The sequence below is a fragment of the Pelmatolapia mariae genome, linkage group LG22 (genome assembly GCF_036321145.2).
Source record: "Pelmatolapia mariae isolate MD_Pm_ZW linkage group LG22, Pm_UMD_F_2, whole genome shotgun sequence".
Classification (NCBI taxonomy): Eukaryota; Metazoa; Chordata; class Actinopteri; order Cichliformes; family Cichlidae; genus Pelmatolapia; species Pelmatolapia mariae.
In genome coordinates this window covers 21012260-21027751 of record NC_086245.2, presented here as the reverse complement: position 1 = coordinate 21027751, position 15492 = coordinate 21012260, and the positions used below count along the sequence as shown (strand labels likewise).

General features: G+C 40.4%; 1 protein-coding gene across 2 annotated transcripts in view; it reads right to left on the bottom strand.

The window, feature by feature from the left end:
- vps50 (VPS50 EARP/GARPII complex subunit) overlaps positions 1 to 15492 on the bottom strand; it is a 120107-nt gene that overhangs the window by 41174 nt on the left and 63441 nt on the right. For both annotated transcript variants that reach the window (XM_065471031.1, XM_065471032.1), the window contains exons 14-21: positions 11644 to 11735; positions 11364 to 11458; positions 8557 to 8655; positions 7156 to 7246; positions 5875 to 6060; positions 4520 to 4638; positions 2939 to 3045; positions 1754 to 1875 (exon numbers count right to left, since the gene is read on the bottom strand). In XM_065471031.1, the coding sequence (XP_065327103.1) occupies positions 1754 to 1875; positions 2939 to 3045; positions 4520 to 4638; positions 5875 to 6060; positions 7156 to 7246; positions 8557 to 8655; positions 11364 to 11458; positions 11644 to 11735 (911 nt within the window). The remainder of the gene's footprint in view (positions 1 to 1753; positions 1876 to 2938; positions 3046 to 4519; positions 4639 to 5874; positions 6061 to 7155; positions 7247 to 8556; positions 8656 to 11363; positions 11459 to 11643; positions 11736 to 15492) is intronic.

Sequence of the window (15492 nt, the reverse complement as noted above, 5' to 3'; positions counted from 1 at the left end):
TGTCTTTTTCTCCTGCTCTGCTCTCTCCATCACTTGTGAATTAACTCCTTTACCTGGGACAGAAATTCCTGCCTGACCAGGGATAGGAATTGTATTTTTTTTCCAGTTAATGATCATGGTTTCAGACTTGGAGGTGCTGATTCTCTTTCCCGCTTTTCTCGCAAAAGCAGAGAAGTGATAGAGTCCGACGCTTGGCTGCGACTCCAAAGTTTTCAAAAAAGTAAAGATTGCCCTCCTGCTATCTAATTGTCTTAAATATTGAGAGCACAAAACTGTTAACAGGAGAATATGTGGGGGAAAGAGATTGAGAGACAGTCAGTGTTTGAGTTTTAATCACTCATCTGCTGTACATAAACAGCACAGGCACAATCAGACTTAAATTAAAGTATCTTATTGCTGCTTTATAATTGTGGGGTCTTTAGTGTACAGTATGAACTGACTGTTGTTGTGCTATATAAATACAATTGAACTGAACTGAATTGAAATTTTAACCCCAAAACCAAAATTAACAGCATTAAAAACATATTTACTGCTTAGTACAAAAAGGAGTTTTGTTACCCAGAGACAGTTTTTCAGCTTTATGCCAAATGTATGATCGACAAGTATTGCAATAACTTAAAAAGTAAGTAACTAAGTTTGTATTTTGTTAAGGTTTGGAAGCAGGGTTGTGGCTCCTGACTGAGCACCATGCTGACACAACTGGCCGTCTGCGAGACCGCTCGAGCCCTTTTGTGAGACAAATAATCTGACTTCCTGTTTAACCTGCCTGTCCATAAAGTCTATCCTTTCATTTTAGTGGGTAAAATTCTAGCATTTCATTCATTTAGTACTTAGCACTAACTAGCATGTATGCTGTGTAGTTTGGAGATGTAACTTGCAAACAAAGCAAGCAAGTATTACCCTCTGGTTTTAAGCCTTTATTTTAGGAAAGATGGAGCAACAACACATGCTCAGCTTTTATTCCACAGAAGGTGTTTTTTAGAGTATTAAATTATAAAACTACAGACACGGAGTTTAAAACCATGCCAAAAGAATCCAGTGGTTCACTAAAGATTTATTATGTATTAGAGTTTAGTTTGACATCCTTCAGCTTGCAGAACTGCTTGACAACATCTGGGCATGGAGGGGGTCAATTCAATGTTGTAATAGCTTTCACAAAGGTTTGCAAAACTTTTAGTTCCTCCACACTAGACCATCAGGCTTTTTTTCCTTTATGGCATCCTGTAGGTAGTGATTCAGATCAGGGCTCTGGGAAGGTCATAATCTTTCTTCCTGGGCAAAATTTAGTTGAACGGGGTGGACGGTATGCTTCAGATGACAAACTTGGTGAGATATCCACTTCTGTTCACTGTATAATCTTTTGGCTTTTTCACTGCAAAGTTCATGATTTCATCAATAAACAAATTCCCGCGCACCGTCATAAGAAAAACATCAGCACACTATGACACTGCCCCCACTGTGTTTGTGCTTCTTTGAAGTTGAAAATATTTATTTAGGGTTGTTTTCTGAGGATCAAATCGATGTCTGTAACTTTTTTAAACTGATTTTATTTTTTAAACCAGTGGAAATTTTGTTGTACAAATACTTTCTGGAGCCAATAAATGCAAAAATGCCACATCGAAAATGGGCTGAGTTACAAGGTTTTGCTTCAAGGGTCTTTTATTGGCTAGCAAATGTTTGTTTTTTCATTAGTCTTCAGTATAAACACTTGATGTGATAGACACAACACCACAATGATGAAGGAATACTGTACCATGTCGTTGCGTCCAAAGAAAGTGTACACAGCGTAAAGGTAGTAGTCGAAAAGCTGTGATACGCAGTGGATGACGTCAAAGGCAATTGGTTTCAAAATGTTCATCATCTGCATGTACTTTCCTTTAGGGAGAGGAGACAAAGGCGTAACAGTTAGAACCGAGTACAATGGAAGCTTTGTGTCGAGTGCTGTGTGACACAGAGGGCATCCATATTGTTCTTTAGCACCGTGAAACCCAGCATCACTTTACACAGAATGAAATAGCGGTGTACTTGAGTAAATTTTGAAGGAGATTAAACGGGTTAAACTACTGTAAGTTAATCGTGGTTGAACCATATCCTTTTTGGGAAGGACATCAGCATGAGCATATTGCATTTGCATACAAATTGCAAGGATTTCATTCAGCAGAAAGGTAATAAAGGCAATAACTACAGAGGTACAGGGGTGTAACAAGGTTACCATTGACTCAGAACTGATGTATGGAAGAATAAAAAAAAGAAGAAATAAACTCAATCTAGCTGGCTTTGCTACCGAGGCAGCACTATTTCTCCCACACTCTCATTTTTCACACCCTTTCCCTTAAATTCTGCACCAAGAACTCAGGGAGCAATCTAACTCCATCAAAGTCCAGCAGAGACTGAATTAGAAGTGATTGTATGGAATCAAACTTTGGGGGTCTTTTTTCTTGCTGCAAGTTTTTCCACGTGGCTCTAAATCAATATTATGTAGCATGTGACAAAATACAGTTCTTTTGCTTTTTTACTGTATGCGCAGTAAAGTTTTTAGAGAACTCGGATGAAAAACATTCAGACAGTCTGAATTCACATAACTGCATTTCTCAGCTTTGGACGCCAAAACAGCAAAGATAGCTACCTCCTCTCTAAAATCACATTATGAGTGTACATCATCAGACTCTTTTCTCATGTCTTTAAAGCCACGTCACATATTTATACATGTAAGCAGTTCTTTGGAAACAGAAGGCAGGAACTCAGGGTGAAGGTTAACCACTATTAGTGCAGTTCAGTCACGCAGATGTGGAGCGTGCCAATTGCAGTATTTTGCAGGCTTTAATGATGAATAAATGAAACTCTCAGAAGGCCAGAGAGGACACACTGTCTGGACACCTCACAAGCAGAGGTTAGTCATCAATGAGAGTGTGTGTGTGCGTGTGTTTCCAGGACTCACCAACAAGCCGGATGACATTGAGGGTGGTGTTGGTGAGAATTGGTGCGTTGGTCTTATTGAGGTTGTAGTCGGACTTCTTCTTGGTTCTCACGGTTTCTCGGGGTACGCTGGTGGCGGAGTCAGAGAAAGTAGGTCAGAACCATGAGGAAAAAGAGACTTGCTAATACGTGTCAACATCATTAATCCCCTGAAATGATAGGGCCAGGTTCAAAGCCTTCACTGTGGGTCACAGTTCTTGTAATTGATCAATCAGAACCCATTTCACAACACAGGAAATGGGACCCCAGTGGTGAAGTCTCAGAACTGGTGATCCTGGAGCACCAGACTCTGACACGGAGCTCGCCAAGCCATATTAGCCAGCAATGATTAAATGGGCAGAAATCATTACATGGTCTGTCTCATTTCTGCGACTATATGAGCCATTACATAATTAAGCACTAGTAATTCCAGCCTATAAGAACAGGAAATAAGGATTTTAGTGATCGTGGACTAATGTCAGGTGAGTACACGCGAGGAACTAAAAAGCATAAAATAATACTGTATGTCATCATACAAGACAGGAAACAGAAACTGCAATGAATCAAGGTTTTGACTCCAGTGCAGATCCTAACGGTTTTTTTTAGATCAGCTCTCAGATTTGCCTAAAAACATTAATTTACTGCAAGTTCTTGGCAGTTCAGTTCATCACACACGCACAAAATGAGCACAGCAGGCTTATCGACAAAGACCGTCCCAGCTGAACGGTGACACAAAATTTAAGACCCCATCATGCTGCAGGGAAAATGCCGCAGTTCTAAACGAGGTCGGCTAAATCAGTTCGAGAGGAACATCTAAACTGTTAAAGCTGTGAAATGCTAAAACAGTTGCACAAATGATAGGTTCTTTACAATTCAAGCATCCCTGATAATAAAGGAGGCAAAATACAAAACTTTCTCCAGCTGCAATTAAACCCTCTTTCAAATGAAAATTAGTGCTTTAACACACTGAACGGAGAAGTGTATAATTGCCTTCACCATTATTAAATAGCCACTAATTTTACAATACGCACCAATCGCATTAGCCGAGGTAGAAAGGAAAGGTAATTTTTTCATGGATATACAAGTTTACTGCTGACTTGGCAGGGTTAGCCAGAGGTTAGCTTAAATTGTTGGTGCTGGAGGTGTAAAGAGTAATGCCTTCAAAATGAAGACTCAAGTACAGACAGATAGTTTGGTGTGTGTAATTAACATAATCGGTGTGCTCATTTTTTGAATATTTCCCAGCTAGCAGTGAAAATTTATTTTGTTTGTTAACTGGTCCATGTACCAGCTGTCCAAAGCTGTCTTCAACGTGTCTGATAAAATAAACAAGTAAACTATAATTAATTTTCTCACTTTTCATATAAAAAAAAAAAAAAAAAACAAGCAAGAAACTAAATTTTGGTCTTCAAAACAACTGGAACAGAACTGAAATCTAACAACCCTTTCGGACAGCACAAACATAAATCCAGTTATCAAACAAGCTGAAAGTGGATTTAAACAGAAGATTCATGGACTGTCTGGAGATTTGAGGCATACACTCAGAGCCGGACATGGAACTGACCTCTTTAGAGGAGCATCACCCGTCTGCTCATCAACATAGTCCTGCTTGAGCTCCTCTGGGACATCGCTGTCGCTGTCGTAATCCTGGTACACGCTTTTCTCCAGCTCGTCTGACTCGTACTTGAGAAACGGTGAAGAGAAAGATGAGATTGAAGTCAGGGGTGAAAAAGCGGTGGATAGAGTTCAGATAAAGTGGGTAAAACAGAGAGAAGACAAGTGTTAAGACAGGTGTGAAAAAAGTCCAACTCTACGGGGAAATGGTGCCGGCGCTGTTGATCGCAAGACACAGCAACAAAGAGTCCACAGAGATTTTGAAACAGCACAAAGTATTAACCCACTCCCCCAAGATAAAAATGGTGTAAGACTAATAAAAACAAACTGCATTAACGCTCTGTGATTAAATTACCCACAAAGCAACAAATAAACACTTCAAATACCTCACATACTGCTGGGAGGGCACAAAATTGATTCACCTCTCACAAGAGAGTTCATATTATACCTTACTGAAATAAGGCAATATTTTCTACATGCCGAGGGAACACAAGCATCATATATAAAGGATTACATGCTTATGAGCAGCCAAACACCAAAGGCTTATCCAGATATGTTGATATGTCATCATAAAGTAAAGCCAAAGGTGTGGGGGCACCTCTGAAATCTGAAAGACAAATATTGTTTTCCATAGGAGGAGCAGATGAGTAGCCTCTGTAGCATGAGGCAGTAGTTGTTATTTCCTAAAAGGGACACTACTTAAATTAAAAGCAAAGTGCTTTTAATTTATATTTAACACAAAACACAGTTCCGAAAATGTATTAAGAAATTAAAAGGATTCCTATACCGGAGGCCTGGACACTAAAAACTCAAAGAAAAAAAAATCAGCTGCATTACATGAAACTCTTTTCTTGGGTTAATCATTAGCCAAGTACAAGAGCAGTAGTTTATTTTCTATTGAATGGCTAAAATTACTTGTCAGACAGTGTGTCAAAGCCCTGTAATGACTATGGCACGTTTTGCACGGCTGCCCTTAAACCCCTAATAAACGCTTGTTATGACCCTGGTGATGAGAGCTTAAGGGACACTGATTATTTCTCAAATCAGTTCACCTCTTTATGAACTTGTCTGGAGTTTGACTCTATAGGCAGGCTTAATTAGGCATACTTATGTAAGTGGGTGTATCTAGCTGGTGGAAGCGCACACTCTATAATCAAATCTAGTTCTGTGTTTCAATTCTAACTTGTGACTTTTTCCAAAATGATCATATTCCTAAAAATACTGTAGTATTATAACAGATTTCAACACAGACACGACTTATTCTTAACTTTTTTTACAAGATGGAGTGTGTTTCCTAACACCTACCCCATTAGATGCCAGCACATCCTCCGTCTCCTCTTCCTTGTGCTCCATGTGCATCTCAAAAGGGTTTCCCTCTCGCTGGTACTGCTGGAACAGGGACAGCTCCTCCTGGGACGGGCTGGTCGAAGACGCGGCCTGCCTACTCGGGGACACCGAAGGCGAGCGACACTGACCCATAAACTTAAACTCCTGGATCGGAGAAGATGGGACACAGGGACGCACAAGGAATTGTTACTGATCAGAGTATCCTACAAAAAGTCTGCGAGACTTTTAAAATGAATAAAGTTAGAGGTAATTTAAAAGAAAACAGAGCCAAGAACTCCAATTAACACGTCACTTGTACACAGTACCTCTGACCACTTGGTTTTAAGGGGCTGCATCACAACAAAAGCTAAATCACCGTCTGTACAGGACGTCTGTGAGGAATTCCACTACGCAAACTTAAATCATACTGTAGTGAAGGCCAAGTAATACATTGCCTGCATAGTAAAGTGATAAAGGCATGTAAAATTCCCATGCAAGTCCATTTATTAGGACGGTTCTTTGGTATGCTTATTTATCGTTTTGTGCGTATAAGCAAAACAGAGATGAAGGAAAAAAGATAAAGGTGAAAAAATACTCGAGTTCACTGCATTCATCTTCTTTACATTCCTTTCCATTCATCAGTGTTGCTTTGAAGTGCAATGAGCTGTACATTCAGATTTCAAAATGTTTTCTTCTACTTAATCTTGGAATTTCTTCAGCATTGTTAAATGCCACAGTGTTACCCAAGTATTCCTGCTGACCATTTCCATCCCTTTATGAGCAGCGTACCCATCGTCTGATGGCTGCTTCCAGCAGGTTAACTTGCCATCTCAAATCATCTCAAACTGGTTTCCTGATTGTGACATTGAGTTCACTGTACAGAGATGGCCTCCAGATTTTAATCCAATAGGATGTGGTGGAATAGGAGATTCAGAGATGGATGTGCAGTCCACAAATCTGATGTTATTATATATAGGAAAGATTTTTTAATATAGTATTTTTTAACTGTGGCTCATGAGTGTGAGAAAAACTGTCTAACATACATCCCATATGGGACAGCAGCCGTTTGATCTTCATCTGTGTTTTATAATGAGCAGTGAACTTTACGCACTTGCACCCGGTTGCACGCGCGCACACCTCACTGAGCAGATTCAGCGTTTCACATCCTCATGCAAATTTCACAGCAGTGAGTGACAGCGTGGAATAAATGAAAGCACCCTCCCTTCACCTTTTCGCCTCAGTTCTGTGTCTCTTACTCACATGGAGCTGGGCTATGTTAAAGTTAGACTTGACTGGACACAGTTCCCACGTCTCATTTTCCAGAAACATCCTCAGCTCCTCCAGTCGGGCCCTGAGGGGTTGCGAAAAGAGAAAAGGGAATGAGCACAGTGCTGAGGAAAGGTCAGGAAGAAGAAAAAGTGAAAGAGACAGAAAGCATTAACATCTGTCCATTAATCACCTAATTCAACCTCATATAGTCAAGCAGCTCCCAATTTAAACACAATGACATCAATAAAGCCTGCAAAGGTCACTAATGCGAAGTGTGAAGGAAGAGTTCTGTGTGTGCTGTTTGCAACACGATTCAATGCTAACTGTGATCACAGCTCACAGCAGCCACCCCGGGTGCTCACCCGCTAGGTCAGTATCCTTCCTTCGGTGTGAAATGTCAGTGCGGTGTTCACTTCAAACACAGCAGCGCTGCTTGTTTCTTTTCTTTAAGGCGTTTAAAGTATGAAAGTAAAAAAACACAAAAGACAGTGTCGAATATTCACTGTAATGCTGTACATTCGTCCACTCGACAGCTGTATTTCTTCAATTCAATCCACTGTGAATCAGAGGACATTAAAACCTTGAGACTAGTTCAATCGCTCAGCACGAAAAAAACAAAACAAAACAAAAAAACCCCATGTGGAGTTCAACAATGCTGGAGTTCTAAAATATTTATTATGCCTGAACTCTTACAATGTCAGTCTGTGCTTTGCATCCAGAGGCTGACAGTACACCCCCGCTGATGACCGGGTGTGTTACCGCAGGAACCAGACGGAGAAACATAGACATACTTTGCTGGAGGGTAAATATAAAGCACGCTGAATGGCACGATGTAAAGGTGTGTGTGTGTTTGGTCGAGTCTTCTTCGTCTATGGGTCTCTTTGACCTCTTTCTGTTTTTTCGTTACATGTTCACACCTCCATGTCACCACCTGTAACCCAAAGCTGTACCCGATTTGTGTCACAGGACTGACGCTTATAAGAGGAATCATATTTAAGCGTGTTATCAATGATTCTTGACAGGTAACCTTAACACTGATCAATGCAAATCACCTCAGATGATGTGGAGCCTTCTGCGTGAAAGTATACATATTTATGAATTTGGCAGGAGGTTATGCAATCAAGATGTAAATGTGCTTCCAGCTCAGTGAGTGCTGGCATGTAATTACACATCTAGCTCCGAAGAGGGTTATGCCTGGGATAGAGCATGTTGGAGGCAGCCAGTGGTTATCGCCGTGTGCAAAGGTTTCTCTCACATAACGATATCCTGCTTTCTAAGAAATGGTTTCATCTACTTTCCATCATGTTTAGCTTTGAAAGACTCGACCAACATCTGCCGTAACTCTCACATGGTTCGGATAATGATCAAACAGAAGCCCCAGACGTTTCTTACCTGTGGTAGTTTTTAAAGTAGTTGACACTCTGGCGTTTGATAGACTCCTGCAGGACCTCAGACTTACTGCCACAAAACTCCTCACCCACCTGCATCAACCTGAAAGAGAAGGTTGGCGGGAAAAACTGATCACAAATCCAAAAGTGTGGCAGGAGGGAAGGAAGATAAAGTAAGGAGAGCTAGAGACAAAGACAGAGACAGAGTGGAAGTGTTAAAACAAACCTCCTGTTTGAAGAGACTGCACTAAGACAAACTGGCATTCTGCAGCCCGTGTTGGCTCGAGAGATGCAATGACCACAACAGCTTTATCGGTAGCTGCAGGGATGAGATGGCTCATTTACAGTAGGTATCTTATCAGATGAAGTCTATAATGAGAGGACAAACCAGCTGCCTAATGAACCACTGAAGCCACCCTTTGAGGTTAGAGCTTTGAAATAACTTCACTTATAGCTAGGTGTGCAGAGAGATGCCACAACTGCAGGTCAGGAATATCATGATTAAGCCATTTGTTGGTTAATTTGTTTAATTAAAAAAACAAAACAATTGCCACTCATTACATTAGAGGCAGTTCACAAACCTAAGGTAAGTCTAACATAATAAGAGAGTACTAAGGTGCTGGGATCTCTCACTGCAGGAGTCATGGCTTCGTGTTTTCCAATATCAAAAACAGCCTTTAGCTTCAAAGCCACAGGAGGATTAATGCTTTGTGTGTGTGTGTGTGTGTGTGTGTGTGTGTGTGTGTGTGTGTGTGTGTGTGTGTGTGTGTGTGTGTGTGTGTGTGTGTCTGACTGACAGCTGAGCCAGCAGAGGCTCTGACACATTGTACACATGTCTGCTCTGGTAACTCTGTAACATGCGAGTCAAGAGAGAGCGCGAGGCTAAAGGAGTGGAACCACAGAATTTTCCATTAAAGCACCCACTTCAAATAATATTCCCCATTTGTACTTTGCAAAACATTTGATCTCAAGTATGCAAGCATATACTCACCCTGAAATTTACTTGTGATTTTATTTTAAGAGGAGACACACTAATAGATATAAATCACATAGAAACAAGAACCACACAGTAAGAAAACACTTGTATGTTTTATGTAACTTTTTTGAAATATAATTTTTACACGAGATAATGTGGCTTATTTTGAATACTACAAAAGATTACAGAAAAAGAACAGCACATAAAGTCAGGTCCAAAACTCTTACCCTTATTTTATTTTGTTGTGTTACAAGAATAAAGGTTTTTATAGAGGAGATACTGAAGAAATGATACTGGAGCAAAAATATCACTAAATCTCAAATTCATGACTTAGAAATAAAACACGTTTCACTGCATGTTTCACATGCATTTCTATACTCGGTTATTCCCTCAAGTAAAGAATGTGTTAATCTATTCTTAACAGTACTTCAGTCTTACTTGATAACAGTGTCTGATATGCAATGACAGCAACTCTACATATCCTAATCAGGAAGACATGCACGTGATATTTCTTTTAGCAACGTTTCTGAAAGCCACAGCAAAGAGCTTTTACAGCGATAAACTGTATAATGAGAATTAAGAATGCTAAAACAACCCATCAGCTCACAGTAAACACTTGCAGAAACAGCATTTCTGATCCAGAACTGGCACACACTAACTTGAGCTCTGGGTTGGTGGAATCTTTCACTGTTTGCTTTTTCTTTGGATGTTGTGTTTAGAGGTGCTGGGGTAGGTTTAGGGTAGGGTTAACGTGGCCAACAGTCGTTTTTTGGAGTAGGCACCATGTGTGTGGTTTCATGTCACTGTTGTTACCTTTCACGCAAAAAAGTCTGAAGAAGCCACTAAACACTGCAGACCCCAAAGTTATTTTGTAGTTTTCATTATTAATTATTTTGTGTCCACGCTTTTCACCCGCCCAGCATTGTGACGACTATAGCCCACCAGCCTTTTATGACTGAGGGGTGAAAATCCAAAAAAGCCTCCTCAGACTGACTGAGTTAACCAATTTGACCAAACTGAAAAAGACTAAAGCTAAACACATGTCCTGTCTATTTGATATGAACACCCACTATTTTTTCCATTACTTTCCTTTATATTCATATCCATTTAATATCATCTTTTTAAACGTTTCACAAAAAGGTTTTTCCAGATCTAGTTTTAGTTTTATGTTTCCTAACTTATAATGATCTTTGTAGTCTGCTTTGTCATTTCTGTCTCTCTCCTATGATGTGAGGTGATCGTTCCTGATGAATCAATGATATATTTTTTCTGCGGAGCTAAACAAAGAACTTACGTAACGCAAAAAATGTCATAATCGCTTGATGAGTAACTGCGATACGACTGCTAGATTTAGGAAACAGCACCATTAACACATTGTAGAGCCACATCCCTGATTCTTGAGCACTGGTTTAGCTCACTAGGAAGAGCAGGCACCCATATGCCGTATACCTGGGTTTGAATCTGACCCGCGGCCCTTTGCCGCACGTCTTCTCCTCTCACTCTCTGTTTTCCTGTAACTCTTCACTACCCCACTGAAAAAGGCCAAAAAAAATATCCCTGATTCTTCTTAGTACACTAGGAAAAAGGGGGAGTTGGAGAAATGGGTTTGGAGAAATTACCTTTATAGTTAACAAAAAAAACAGTTGCCATTATTGGAAGCATGAGAATGAATGAATGAGTGTGAGTCTAAAACCTAAAATATAAGGATGAGAGGTGTGTGTGTGTGGGGGGAGGAGGGGGGGGGGGCACAAAGAGGAAGGGACAGCAATAGCAAGATAATGAGGACCAATTAATGGATACAAGCACGAGCTGTCTGCACTAAACCTGAGGCGTACCTGCTGATGACATCCAGTACCACTATGAAATCGTCGTATTTGAAGTTCGACATGTCTGTCCCCAGGATGTAGGCCTTCACTTTCAATTGGACATCCTGTGGAGAGAAATAATAGGGACACAGTGATTTGTGGGAGGAGAACCTGTGATTAGGCAGCTCCAAGTGGATCAGAAATTAAAATAAAAAATAAAAAATGAAATACAAATTTAATGGAAGAGAAATGCTTCAGAAATTTTTTTTTATTTTTTTTTTTAAACAGTGGCGCAGACTTTTCAACAAACCTGCCAGATTCGTGTCAGTCCATGCTCCAACTTCTTCTTCACATAACTGCGGTCCACAGCCAGCTCGTCGGACTCGGCGGCAGCAGCATCCTCTGCAGGTAGTCAAAAAGGCATACAGTTGAATTAAAAAAGAAACACACACACACACACACACACACACACACACACAGTGACCAATTAAAATTCTCTATTCAGATCCATCTCCTTTACCTTCTGGCTTGGCTGTCATTTCAGAGTCAAAGACAGTCATTTAGCAATTTTAATGTGCATTTGCACAATGAAGACTGGATCGCAATCCACTCCCAGCGCAAAAAGGTAATTATGTTAAATGAAAGATTAAAATTCCACTGGTGTATTTTAATATGAGGGAACACGGTGGTGTATGTATGAACTAAGGTGGTGTCAAAAGTCCTTCATTGTCAGCTAAAGAGCGGGAGACTTTCTGTAGTGGCTGACAGTCAGCATCTGTCAAGAGTGTAGATCGTGCTACTCCCAACAGAGAGGGAAGAGTGACAGCAGCCTAGAAGCAAGGAGAACAAAGCTGGATGACAGCTTAATACGGGGCTGGATCCCTGTTCACTGTCACACCATCAGATATGGTAGTTTCTCAATTATCAGGTCAGTACCCTCTCTTTCTGTGTGCATTTTTCTTCCTCTCCCCGATCAGATAGATCAGACCACCATGTGGCAACGACACTGTAGAGTGTCGAAACGGCAGCGATGCTTCCCCTAAGCTGAAAATTGCTTTCATTAAATTCAAGCCGCTCTCATGTTTGAAGGAAATTTTTAGAAAAGCCACGAGCAGTTAGCCTGTAAGTCAACAAACGAGCAGTTCTCAGTTTCACATTAAATTCTATTCTAACGTAAAATAAAACCAAACGATTGGGAAAACCCAGCTTTTTATTTTGTAGTTGATTTAAAGATTCACATTTTATACAGTAAATATGTAGTTTAAACACTTCCAGTCTCTTGCTTAGCTTCATAGTTTTGTTCTTAGACATGAGAAGAGTAGATTTGCAGATTATTTAAAAAAAAAAATTCAAATATTTATCTTAATTTGGGTGGTTTCTTTTGCAGCCCTGCAGTTCATCCTCTGTCTGAAATAAGCTGTTTGAGTTTCTTTCCTCTTAAGGTAGCTTCTTCTGATTATCTGCCCCTCATCCGGAGCTTCATGCATAAGATGACCAGACAGGGGAAATCCACTCTCTTCGACATCACACAGATCCAAGAGTAAAAAAACTCTTTGGGCTCACCCGGACTTTAATATACTCCGACCTTGAATTTGAAACCTTGGCTGTGTTTACCATGTTCTATTAAAATGAATAAATATATATGTTATTTACATGAATAAGTAAATGCACAGTGGTTCCTTTTCAAATAGATTACTTTTTCCTTTCATCGTCTTCCTATTGGATTAACATGGAATTTCAATTTGGGAACAGGCATGAATTATGCAGCAAGATGACTGAAAGACCCGCAGACCGAAACACAAACACATAATTTAACTCCGCTTGGCTCAAACGTCTGCTGTCAAACAGAGCATCTGTGCAGTGGCCCTGCTGTGCACGACTATAAATATCTCCTGCAATTTTTTAAATGAGAAAACTGTACGTGTACGTTATGTGCTCAGAAAAGAAAAGTATGTGGTGACGTTACAAAGCTGCGTTTAAAAACAATCTGTGGTGGTGAATGTGTTTTCATATTAACGCTGGAACAAAAAGCGCATCCATTTTAAAAAAAAAATGAAGAAAAAAGCCATACACATAAATCTGCATTAGATTTACACAGCCCACATGCTGTGTAAATCTAATTATATAAATATAATGACAAAAAAGGAAAGAAAGAGCCAGCAGGGACAGTTACATCAAGATGTTGTGAGGGGAGAATTAGGTCACTGCTGAGTGAAAAAACAGGAAGAAAGACACTTAAAGACATTAAAAGAAAACAGAACAAAAGAAAAAAATTGGATCCAAGACATAAAGGAAAATAAAAACAAACACAGGAACTCCTCAATGAACTGAAACTTCGATGCCTTTGAGTGTACTTTTGCTGTTACAGAGATAAGAAGTTCAAAGAGTAAAGAATTTTTAGATCAGTGATGAATAAAATACAGGGTGGGCCATTTATATGGATACACCGTAATAAAATGGGAATGGTTGGTGATATTAAAGTCCTGTTTGTGGCACATTAGTATATGTGAGGGGGCAAACTCCTCAAGATGGGTGGTGACCATGGTGGACATTTAGAAGTCGGCCATCTTGGATACAACTTTTGTTTTTTTAATAGGAAGAGGGCCATGTGGCACATCAAACTTATTGGTAATGTCACAAGAAAAACAATGCTGTGCTTGGTTTCAGCGTAACTTTATTCTTTCATGAGTTATTTATAAGTTTCTGACCACTCATAAAATGTGTTCAATGTGCTGCCCATTGTGTTGGATTGTCAATGCAACCCTCTTCTCCCACCCTTCACACACTGATAGCAACACCGCAGGAAAAATGCCAGCACAGGCATCCAGTATCCGTAGTTTCAGGTGCTGCACATCTCGTATCTTCACACCATAGACAATTGCCTTCAGATGACCCCAAAGATAAAAGTCTAAGGGGGTCAGATCAGGAGACCTTGGGGGCCATTCAACTGGCCCACGACGACCAATCCACTTTCCAGGAAACTGTTCATATAGGAATGCTCGGACCTGGCACCCATAATGTGCTGGTGCACCATCTTGCTGGAAAAACTCAGGGAACGTGCCAGCTTCAGTGCATAAAGAGGGAAACACATCATCATGTAGCAATTTCAAATATCCAGTGGCCTTGAGGTTTCCATTGATGAAGAATGGATCCACTATCATTGTACCCCATATACCACACCAAGCCATCACTTTTGTTGTTCCAACAGTCTTGGAGGGATCCATCCAATGTGGGTTAGTGTCAGACCAATAGCGGTGGTTTTGTTTGTTAACTTCACCATTCACATAAAAGTTTGCCTCATCACTGAACAAAATCTTCTGCGTGAACTGAGGGTCCTGTTCCAATTTTTGTTTTGCCCATTCTGCAAATTCTGTGCGCCGATCTGGGTCATCCTCGTTGAGATGCTGCAGTAGCTGGAGTTTGTAAGGGTGCCATTTGTGAGTAGCTAATATCCGCCGAAGGGATGTTCGACTAATGCCACTCTCCAGTGACATGTGGCGAGTGCTACGCTGTGGGCTCTTGCTGAATGAAGCTAGGACAGCCACTGATGTTTCTTCATTAGTGACAGTTTTTTTGCATCCACATTTTGGCAAATCCAACACTGAACCAGTTTCACGAAACTTAGCAAGCAGTTTGCTAACTGTAGCATGGGAGATGGGTGGTCTCGTAGGGTGTCTTGCATTGAAATCTGCTGCAATGACCCGGTTACTGCGTTCACCAGATATCAACACAATTTCGATCCGCTCCTCACGTGTTAACCTCTTCGACATGTCAATGGCTGTGAACAAAGAGAAACTTGTAAATAACTCATGAAGGAATAAAGTTACGTTGAAACCAAGCACACCATTGTTTTTCTTGTGACATTACCAATAAGTTTGATGTGTCACATGGCCCTCTTCCTATTGAAAAAACAAAAGTTGTATCCAAGATGGCTGACTTCTAAATGTCCACCATGGTCACCACCCATCTTGAGGCGTTTGCCCCCTCACATATACTAATGTGCCACAAACAGGACTTTAATATCACCAACCATTCCCATGTTATTACGGTGTATCCATATAAATGGCCCACCCTGTACAACAATTCTCCAACAAGTGTTTCAGCTGAATAAAGAGTCCAAAAATATATTTTAGTAATACTAGTGATGCCTGATCATTCA